This window comes from Rhopalosiphum maidis, chromosome 2 (assembly GCF_003676215.2).
Source record: "Rhopalosiphum maidis isolate BTI-1 chromosome 2, ASM367621v3, whole genome shotgun sequence".
Classification (NCBI taxonomy): Eukaryota; Metazoa; Arthropoda; class Insecta; order Hemiptera; family Aphididae; genus Rhopalosiphum; species Rhopalosiphum maidis.
In genome coordinates this window covers 64,160,597-64,172,968 of record NC_040878.1, presented here as the reverse complement: position 1 = coordinate 64,172,968, position 12,372 = coordinate 64,160,597, and the positions used below count along the sequence as shown (strand labels likewise).

Below are 12,372 nucleotides of genomic sequence, written 5' to 3'. Positions count from 1 at the left end.
TGTACGGGTTGTTCATTAATTCATTATTTATAAAAATACAGTATAAGCAAAATATAAAGTGTATAGAATTTTATTAAATTTTATTTTGATTACTAATAAGTATAATATTCTATTAACTATTATGTATAACTAACTAACAAATAACTAATTATTTATTGCTAAGTAATTAAAAATAAGTAGATTTAATATTCTTGATTATTTTTTATTAAACATAATATAAAGTATAGAAACAAGATGGATAAAATTGTTAATATATGTTTTAATTAAATTAAATCTATAGAAGCGGCACACTTTAAGGTACTTTACATTTTACAATAATGACTTTTCTTAACAAATTTTACTTTCGTTAAAAACGAGATTTTATAATAAATGTTTTAGAATATTTTTTAATAACTTAAAGTAGGTATTAAAAATAAATAATAAAAACAAACTATTATTCAACTTTTGCTAAATTAACTCATAATAATTAATAATTGCCTAATAAATAAAAAGGAACCGGGCACGTTATGTGAGAATAGTAAATCATGTTTGAAATTTGCAACTTTGATTATGTAGTAGTTTGGAAGGAAAAGTGTGAGAAATATTATTGATTAAAGCAATAATAATAATTCGTGATATATCAAGATTGTGTAAGGTAATAAGTAATATTAGACCAACGATACATTTAGTATTGAAAAACGTGACGAGAAATATTTAAGACCAATTTTAATTTAGTGTACTAGTTTTGTATATCACCTTTAGGCTTTATTATAATATTTATATATATTTTGAGATTTCTGTCGAAAACCAGATTAACTATTGATAATACATACTAAGACTCAATATTGACGATATTCTTTAACAATGTTTATTTTTTTTGTAACTACAAAGTACCTAAATTGTTTGAATACTTTAAATTATAAAATAAAATAAATTAAGTAATAATTATTTTAGTAAAAAGTATTATAGTTTGCATTTTAAAAATGTTAACACAATACTGTTCAGCTTAATTATTTCACCGCGTGGAGTGAACCGCGGGTTTAGTCTTCCTTTTAGGTATTTAAAATTTATTTTATGTTTAATATTTAACACTTGTACTTATACGCTACAACATATGTGCATTTTGGAGATTTATATAATTCTCTTGTAAAACAAAATATTTTACAAATATGACTTATAATACAATTTTAAAATTGTTGAGCTTATATTGCACACACATAAAAATCTAGTTTTAATATAGATTAAGAATGATAGAATTAGATTTTAAATTAAGATTGAAAATTAAAACAATATTTTTTTTTATTACAAATTTTAATATTTTACATAGCTTACCTAACTTAGCGACCAGCTGAACTACAATGCTGTCTCCTGCTATTGCCCAACGTACTTCGTATCCTAAAGGCTCATGGAGTACTTCACAGTTTAATTTTGACTAAAACAAAATAACGCATATTAAACACATGTATAATAATAAATAATTCATAATAATAATAATTAATCATATTATATTTAAATGTATAATGAATTAATCATGAATATTGAATAATGTATATAAATCACACATTTTCATAATTACATAAGATCGTAATGGAATGTATCCATATGTAACAGCATGTAGAAATATCTATTTTAATATTATGATACATTATGACAAGCCTACTGGTTATTATGGTAATAAATATTTCTTAGATTTAATTATATTCGCTGGGCATTATTTGTTTTTATTTTTTCGAGTTGTATAAACTATGTCATATTTCATGTATCGTATTTTAAAAGTGCACGTATTTAATTGCATATAATATATTTTGTGGATAACAGTTACAGTGTAATACGTTATTCTATGATAAATGTGATACTACTTTGAATTTTTTAACTGTATTATAGCAGATATATTATGTATGATGATAAAAGGTATAAATGTATAATTTACTTATTTATCATATCATATTATATTAATGTACATTTTACATATCATTAGCTTGGTTTTTCAAGATCTATCTAGCTTATCGTTTTTAAATATAATATACCTATAAAAACATTTTACGGTCTTTATAAAACCGTAGAATTCTCAATTTAATCTATCCGTTCAATACAAAACAATCGGTGAACTTTAAAAAAAACCCAAAATCAATTTAAGAATTTATTTATTATATTGTGCTTGCCTTTATTATGGTGTATCTAATACTGAAATGGTCTTAAATTTGTTTACAAAATACAAATCATGTTAATAATTACTATATTTTTGATCTAGAGGTGTGCTAAATAGTCTTTAGCATCTTATTGTGTCTTTAGAATTAGGTTTAGAGTGTAGCATTATAATAAAAAACTTACATGCTATTTCGTATGGATAGGGTGTACTGTATACATTAATATGTATATATAATTTTTAGAAATCATTCCTCTATAGGTGTAGTTTATTTTTTTATTATTATTCCTATAATGTTTATAACTAAATACAATCGCAAAAAGGACTAAAGAACATTAAATAAACATACAAATAATGTTTATTGACCGAGTATAGAAACCAGGAAAAAGGCAACTGCAGAGAAACTTTAGTGGTGCATAAACTAATTTGTGTTTGTTGGCATCTTTTAGATTAAATGTTGACTTGAATAAAAGTGAAATTTAAATAATCATCTTTATTTTACTGCGTAAAAGTTATAAATACTACAAAATGACTTCAAATACATTAAATTTTTTACACAACTCTTAGGGCGTAATAATTTAATCAAGTATTTTTAAAGTATGTGAATAGCGAATTTTAAACTGTCGGACAGTGGTATTGTGGTAATAAGTAAAAATGTTTTAAATATGTAGTTATAATAGGTATATATCTATCTATCTATCTGTTTATATATAGCGAAGGGGTATTTTAATTGAATTATTCATTTGTATTCCGAACCACTGTCGGTCGTAGGAATTGGAAGAATTGTTATCTGTATACTGTTTTTGAATTACACCGAACTCCATAATGTACAATGATTAATATTGTGTGTGTCAGATGAGAAGTAGCTACAAGTATACAGAGATTATACGAAGCAATAATGATTATTGCCTTTCTTCTACATGCTAGTTAAAACCTCGTAGTTTATCTAGCTTAATAATGGGCGGTTGCTTAAAGAGAAACTGTAAAGAAAGTAGTATATGTATGTATATTGTATTTATACACATTTTGATAGATTGCTTGAAATTGTTAGGCGCGCTTGTAATTGGACACCCGAGCTGAGAGAAAAAATCACGAAATTGGAGCAAAAAGAAAAATATATATATATGTATATAGTGAGGGAGAAAGAAGGGGAAGAAAATACATGATACATTGCACCTTACGGTGACTATGCCTTACAGTATTGGATTGGAATGCAAGCTTACGAGTCATTGACAGACCTATCAGAATTTAAAAACGAATTTATAACCGTCGGCTAGTGTTACTGTCGCACAGCGAGTATAAAATAATATTATACATAGGCATAGTACGAGTAGATACTATTTATTATAATATATTATACTTGACGTGGAGGTATTTTTATTTCGTTTTATCGAATGGCGTACATTACAATATTATTATACGCATCCCACGTTGGCGCGTGACGGCGGATAGTGAAGGTGTTTGTCATTATATACGTTGTATTTTGTTCTCTTGCAAACAGCGTAATGTTCTCTCTGCGGGACGTCCACGGCGGGCCGCGTGGTGTTGTGCAATACATACCATAAAATAGTTAGGTATACATAACGACAACATTGTAACCAACAATAATAATGATGATAATTCATGTATTAATAATACATTTTGTTCGAATTTAAGTTTGAGTACAGTTTAGAAAACATTGTGCCTATCCACCGATGTATAGTCAGTGATGACGACTTGATCCGATATCGGTTGACGGACGAATGAAAATGCGATATTATTGCAAACGGGTGAGACGCGTGTACGGTATGAGAAATACAGCTGCATAAGTATAATCGACAAAAATAAAAAACAAAACAACACATTTAGGAGGTTCTAAACGAACAACTCGTTTGTACGGATCATGATGAATTTTATTCACTTGATTAGAACATGCGTTATATTCGCGTGTGAAAAATGTGTGACCCTACACTGGTAGGTATATCTTTGCTGTATAGCAGACACCAAAAGTCGAAATTCGTTAAATTTAAAATCAGCTGCGTACCCAAGTACTATGCGCTTATTCTTAACTTGTTTCGAGAATATTTACGATTTAAACACACGAATTGATAATTATTTTTAAACTGTGTAGTTGACGGACGTGCAGCTGCAGTATAGTCGTCAAAAGACTCTCCAAAGAAAACGTGTAAAAAACACTAGATTGTGTTCTTATCCGAAGAAACAAATTTTTTGTGTCAAGATGATAAATACCACCGTATCCGAAAATAATTATTTGTTTCGCGATTGGTCAATACGCACATTTATCTAAACGACAACGATCCTAGATAGTGATGGAAAACTGCAGACATGAATTAAGATAGTACCATTTACCCACGATATTACCGTTACCATCAAGTGTGCATGTAATCTGAAAGATAATAGAAAACGATTATTGGTCGCGTGTAGACGAATAATATTATTATTTTCACACGAAAAGAGTTTTTCAAAATCGTCTTTAAAATGCGCTAAAACGGCGATTCGACGTAAAAAGAAAGCGCGTGGAAAGGCCGTGTCTCAGCATCGCCGAGACAATAGTTCACACGACGGATTTTTATAATAGTAATAATTATAATTGGTCTCGCGCAAAGGTCACACACGACGACGACCGCGCGCGGCGTCGATCGTATAATATTGCGTAACGCTACGACGGGGTTAGTCGGGCGCGCGTAGGAGTAGAGCGGCGGCGGCGGCGGATGCGAAGAAGCGTCGGTCGCCGCCGCCGTCGTAACCTGTGCGCGCGGCGTCGTCTTCGTGGTCGGTTTGGAAAACAATTCGTGCGCGACGGAAATCGAGAGAAGAAGACTCGTTGCGTAATGACAGAAACACTACATTATACTACATTTTATTATTATTATTGTTGTCGGCGTCTTCTTTTTCTTCTTCTTGGCCATAATCGCGCGCACCGACCTGATAATATAATAACAATTTACTGTGTGGATAATACAGCCGTACCCCTTGGCTGTACGGAGGCGTCGCGAACGACGTACTTCTTGACGTTATTGTATTACAATACAATTTACCGGTGTTGCGTATTAATGCTGTTATTGTTGTATTATTATTATTATTATTATTATGACGTTGTATGTAATGTTACGATCGTTGTAAATTTAATTTTAAACATATTATTATCATCTGTCCGTGTTTGACAATATGGCGTTCGAAAGTAAATGTTTGAAATATTATATCGTGGATGAAGGCCCGGGCGGAACTGTTTAGAATGCCGGAAATATTCCGGTGGGTCGCAAAAAGATATAACGATAGCCGAAAATGTTATACGAGACTTGCTCATATCATGACGGTGATCGAAAAATTAGCGCCCGTAATATAATCTTAAGCTCGGAACGAAAATTGAGCGTAACACGTATTATACGATGTAATATGAACCTAATATAGTTAGAATAATAGTTTTTAAATATTAAATTTCGTAAACGCATTAGTTCGACTAGTTATCTGGTTTTTTTTTTAATATTTTATCTTATTTTATTTCATCCACATCCTTTTAGTAGTTAGTGAAAAATAGATTTTTATATTGCTTGCTAAAAATCGTAATGCTAATCGATGTATCGTTTAGTTTTTTTTTGTTTAAACATGCATAACTGTCCTTATCGAGCAATACACTGCTGGTAATATTATTGTCTATGCCTCACGGTGGGGTGATTACGAAGACTTAAGTATTGTTTCTTTTCTCGTTTTAAAAAATAAGCACAGTCGAAACGAAATCACATTATTCTGATAGTAAAATTCTGAATCCGTAAATTTGTTACTTGGAGTAAATGTTAGATTGAATATAATAAAGTGAACTAAATCATTTAATTTTATTTTTAAACAATATTAAAATTCCTTTTGTTTTAATATTCTGTCAATGTTCCACCCCCTCCAGATTACGAAATATTATGTAAATGTTAAAATCTGTATTATAATTGTCATTTATTTTTGTAATTGAATCGATAGACGTATGATAGTAAAATAAATATCAGTTGTATATTGATTTTTGGTATATTATTATTTATTAGTAGGCTGTATAAACTCGATTATATATTAGATTTTTCGCATTATAATAATATATGATTATTATATCGTAGATACCTATTTATCGACGTCTAACGGATAGGTTTACAAGTAATAAATATTACTTAAATATTATTTTTTGATATTTAAATTATCGATAACTTAAAAAATTTAATATTTACACACAAATCACGCAATGTTAAGAGGTGAAGTCCAAGGGTAAAGTTATTTTGGATACCTGTATAATATTATTAATGTTAAATCCATAAATTTAACATAATTCTACTATTTTCCCATAATTTCATATTATAAGCAATAAACATATCCACTATCCAGACATCGAGTACACCATTTTTGAAAACTTAAATCAAATAAAAGTTTAAATACAACATTTTATGTATAAAATAATGTGTTAGTGTTTCAATGTTTTATACTTTTTACATTTGAAAGAAAACCACATAAAACTAAAAGTTTACATTGTTATTACTAATATTAGTTTATTGATGATAAATGATATCATAACTAAAAATAAAAGTTCGGCATTTATTTATTAAGAATGTTTAAATGTTGAGTTTAAATTAAGTTCTATTATTTTTAAATATTTTATTATTATATTTAAAACATTTTATTACAATAAAGATGTATTTCGTGTATCATTTAAGTTACAGAAAATAAAAGATTAGTACTGTAATAATGAACGTGCAGTATCTAAACACTAAACAGTTGTTTATATTTTATTTAATAATAGGTAATTCATGGTTTATAGCGAGCGTACAACACTACAACATAATATATTATTTGGTTTGAACTCAGCACTTTTACAATTATTAAGATAATTTTACAACCAGCTAACGGCATTAATAATAATTATCAAACGAAATAAAATGCAAGACTGGCGCTGGATACATTAACGGCATAGCTGGTATACATATATAGGTTCGTAAATGTGCATGTTTTTAGGGACATGAAGATATTATTCTGAGCGACCCGTTTGTATTTCGTCTCGTCCTAATAACGAGAGTAAAGACGCGTTACCGATGAGCGGCTACGATGTACGCAAGTCGAGACAATAAATTAGCTTATTTAAGTAGATATAATTACAGGTATACTACCAAGGCGTAGGTTATTGTTGAACATTCGTAAATTATATTACATTACATTATATTACATATCGATTAAATGATAATTCGTTAACAGATCATTTCGTAGATTTATAGAACAAAAATAATAATAATATTGGGTCGATTACGGACGTTCGCGCGGCACGGTTAAGACTTGAGCAACAAAACGTTGACTTTCATAATATCATATATTATACGCGCTATATTCGGTCGATGCTTAGATTTTTTGTTGCGGCCGGACCGGAAGTTTGACGATTGGCCTATACGTAGTGGCTGGCAGCGGATGATGGATCTGCGCGGTTCCCGCGGATTTGCGCGTCGTCGTCTGCTGATGCTGTTGTTGCAGACCCGTTGCAGCCGCCGCGGTTGGACCGGTAGCCGTCGGCACTTTCGGCTTCTGCAACACGGACAACGGAATGCGTTTCGATCAGCGCTTGCAATCGCTGCAGCTGCAACGGGTGGGCTAGGTTTCGGTGACGGCGGTGGCAGCGGGGACGTACAATTCATGCGTGTAAATTTGGCGAATATTCGTTAACGGGAAAATAATATTTTTTTGTTTGAGAAAAAAAACAAAATTTCCGACTTCATTAGAATCATTAGTATAGTTTTTTTTTTTAGATATACTTGATAATTGCTGTAGGTTCAGCAGAATTTTCACATCCAGATATTTACTTAATTCAAAAGATACTCAAATGTACGCTCCTCATATGCCTATAAATTATACTATGATATTGAGGATCATGGTTTATGTACATTTTTTTAAAACATTAAAATTATTATGAAAAATTAAACCCTTATAAGTCTTTACAGTAGTTTTAAAAAAGGGTGTTTTATATTTAAGTTGTAAACATGAATATTATTCATAATTATTTTAGTTTTTTAATAAAAATGTTTTGTACCTCACTCATCTCTAATCAAACATGTATACACAGAGATGTATGTATTATAATACTATGTACTGTAGGTATAAATAGGTACGTTATACAATGTGGAGTGTGTTTATTGTTTTATTACTATGACATCAATCCTCACTGTAGTCTGTAAGTATGTATGTTCATACACAGTTAAGTCACGTTGTAATATGTTAATGGATAGTAGACACGTAATATATATTTCATGATCCCATAGACTTTACAAATACTAAAATATGAAACGATAAATGTAAGTACTTATAGGTATATGTGGCATAAATATTATAAACCATAAGTAACAATAATAATTTTAAAATACATCTGAAATCGTTATCAATGTTTTTATATAATATGTTTTATATTTGTATTATGCTTTTACAGTTAATATTTCTGTTCGCAGTGTTCGCACTATACATTGTCCTGCTATACGACGTAAAAATATCGAACGTTGTACTTAAAAATAAACCGACCAGTAAAATTGAATATTGGTTATTTGTTTATATTTTAATATTTTAAAATTAGAAATGCAAGGTACTTTCGATACATAATTCAAATATATATTATTATACAATATATTTTGTTAAGATTATGTCACGCTCATGGGGTATTATTATGGTTGTAAAATTATACGTTAGAATGCTTGAGTTTAGATTTACATTTTGGATTATTCATGTTATTATGATTTGAAAAATTATTTTCATATTATTTAAAATACTTTATTTTTAATAAATAAGTATGATGCTCAGTTTCCTTAGTTTATAATTGTGGTTAAAATAATAATTTTTTTTTTAATATACAGCTAGATAGTAGATATATACGAAATATTTCCATATTTGGTCGGAAAATTGAAAAATCAGTTAAAGATACTATATTAAGAAATACTATCAATAGTACACTATAATACAACATAATATATTTGCATGCATATTTCATATATACATTAGCATCTAAATTAATTTCATCCCTGTGGAGAACAACACCGCACGAATGTTCGCCGAATACACTATTTACGTGAATTATACAATATCAAATTATTATAATAAATCGTGTACTGACCTGAGGCAACACTCCAAGCATTTTAAGTGATGGAGGTACGCTAAGAGCTGATGGCACGGACACATGGCCAAAGTCTACTGTGAAAGCCTCACACCATATACCGAAGTGTCCGATATCGAATATAGTAAGATCGCCCGGTAACGTTAGTACAATAGTCTTACGATCATACCGACGTAAAGGCATTTCTTTTCCATTCTCATCCGCCACCCTAATGCCCTGAGGAGTCGGTTTGTCGCCTGCGCCCACCCAAAACTTGGCATCTAAAAATAAAATCGTTATGGTCCAAGTTAACTTTTATACACTGTATGTGGTATTTATTTATTTATTTTTATTTTTTAGCAACGAATAAAATATATACTATGTACTTTATAGCAAAAATAACTTTTCATAATAGGATCTCATACTTGGCAACTGATATTCTTTCGAGCAAAAACATTTGGAAACACATTCTATCTCCTTTTACTGAGTATTGTGTACTTGGATCGTTTCAGTAAAATATATGAAAGTTTTAAATATTATATAGTAAAAGTCACACAATGGTAATTTTTTTAAATGTTTAAAGTTTAAACAAAAAGCTTAATGCATGACCACGATATGAACTGTAGTTTTTTCCCTTTTCTTTGCAATGGCTATATAAAATTATGAAAAAATACTAAAATACCTACAGTTTCAAAATTTTTATTTACTTTCTATGTTAATATAACAGTACATAATATATTAAAGGTTTAACATTTAATATTACTAAAATATGAATTAAATCAAAAAGTTTCATAAGGTCATATAAATTAATTCATATATTTTATAATTAAAGTTTCTGAATAATAAAAGTGAACCCATTTATGTCAAGGTAAGAACAAATTTAAAACCAATAATTATATGTCAATAATAATTAATTGTTATTTGTTGTTGTAATATTGTTTGATCGTTACCTGGTGCTTCGCCATCGTAGGAAAATCCCGGTATCAGCAATGTCTGGGCATCAACTACGACTATGTTTTCTGAAGAAACTCCATGAATTCCGGACAAACTGTCGATTTTTTGAGGTTTTGGGTAATCCAGATTGTAAGGAATTTTTATATCTCCAAAATTAACCTTTTAAAACATAAATCTTAAATAAGATTATTAAGACATTAATTTATTGTAGCTTAATTATTTCTATAGGCGTAAAACATCGAAAAAATAAATGGATAGATTTTTAAAAGCTGTACTACTCGTAATAAATTATATATGAAACAGTGAAGTATTAATAAAACAGAAATATCCATGACTTCAACCAATTTGACGATTAGAAATTAGAATATTGTAATATTTTGTTTAAAAGACTTAATAATATATATTATATACATATATATATATAATTAAATATTGTAATGATGAATGATACTATTATTATTGTATAATAATTTAATAATTTAAATTAACTGTTCTATAATTATGAAGTATGTAATCGTTTATTAGATAGGAATCAATTGAAAGTATACAGATTATTATAACACAAAATGCTGAATCTAAATATTCGTTATTAAATGCGGCATATCAACAGTGCAGTTAAGTGCTCGTATAATTATTTCGGAGCCAGCCGTCGGCGATGGCCGTCAGAAGGTCGAAGGTAAAGCGATTTGTTAACATACCTTTCTACGACGATACGGATTCGACATTAGAAATAGTAAAAAAAATAATAACGCACTGTATACGGCATTTTAATTTTGTTTATTACTTTTTCTTTTTTTTCGTCGTAACACAATAAAACCGGCTCGTTATTTGATGGTTGTTAAGAGTTGGAATAGCGAACTAAACAAGTGACCGAGAAAGCACAATTACGACCGAGTGTTTTCAAGTTGTTTTTTTTTTTTTTTTGATTTGGTTTCATTAAGGCAACTACGGAGGCCTTACACGATATAGCAGTGCACACGTATAATATACGCGTATGAATTAACCGGAGAAAGTGGTCAGGACCGTCTGCTACCGTTAGATATAATTTACGTTTGCATATTATACGTACGCTGTTTGAACCAAATGAATGCTACGGATATGTTTTTATCACGATAATCCGTACCTATACAGAATGTGTAGTACCCGGTTTCTCTAATAAATGATATCGATATGAATACCAAACTTACATACGTGTATGTACAACAAAATGTATATATTATGTGTGTCGTGTGTCATGTGTGTAGTGTGTTCGTGTGCGCGCGCACGTGTAAGTGCGACATCTGCGAGTATTAATTTGTGTAAATGTGCATAAATAAAGCTCTTCCTGAAAGTCGAGTACACAAAACTGGGCAGACGAGAGACGTGGCGGCCGAACTCGTTATTTCGTCTGTAATATGCACTCACCGAGAAGTCTTCGCACCAAACGTAAAACCACTTGATATCGTGCAGTGTCAAACCCTCCGGCAGAGTGATTGTCAAGTGTTCGTTTCTGTACCGTTTCAGCGGGTTAGTTCTGTGGCAAGAAAAAATAAAATCATATATAAAAAGGGTTTTTTTTCACGCGAACAGAATGTATATAATAATAATAATAATAATAATAATAATAGTAATAGTACTCACGTTGCTTTCTCGTCACGAATCCTGTATCCGTTGATGCCGGGTTGTTTGCCGTTAGAACCGTAAAAATATGCGGCTGAAAATACGCATACAATATTATCGTGTAGAATTTAAAATGTGATATTATTGAGATAAATAATAATCATTATTTATTATATAGACATTTTTTAATTTTGTATCAAATCTAACCTAACCTAATTTAATAAAATATAAATTATTGTTTTACCCGTTAGTTTGATTTATACATAGATGATATACTATTGATGCCAGTCTTTCAAATGTATTAGTTGATGAATGTATTTTAGTTGAATAAATAATAGGTAATTTAAAATTGGATACTATACAATAAGTTCAATCATTGACACCGCTACAAAATGTAAAGCTTAAAATTGCATTAGCTTGTGCATTTCAGTCAATACATACGTGATACGTAATTATTTCAATTAAATAGTTTATATGTGATCAAAATTATCATAAAATAAATAAATTATCCCCCTCTGAAAAAAATATAAGTATGAATAATAGTCTGTGAATACAAAAATAGAAGTTAAATCTATTTATATATTTTAATATTTTTTAAAGT

General features: G+C 29.6%; 1 protein-coding gene across 1 annotated transcript in view; it reads right to left on the bottom strand.

The window, feature by feature from the left end:
- LOC113553163 (protein Skeletor, isoforms B/C) overlaps positions 1-12,372 on the bottom strand; it is a 32,021-nt gene that overhangs the window by 4,917 nt on the left and 14,732 nt on the right. Inside the window, exons 3-7 of the mRNA XM_026956340.1 lie at positions 11,793-11,865; positions 11,577-11,685; positions 10,169-10,331; positions 9,240-9,499; positions 1,312-1,411 (exon numbers count right to left, since the gene is read on the bottom strand). Of these exons, the coding sequence (XP_026812141.1) occupies positions 1,312-1,411; positions 9,240-9,499; positions 10,169-10,331; positions 11,577-11,685; positions 11,793-11,865 (705 nt within the window). The remainder of the gene's footprint in view (positions 1-1,311; positions 1,412-9,239; positions 9,500-10,168; positions 10,332-11,576; positions 11,686-11,792; positions 11,866-12,372) is intronic.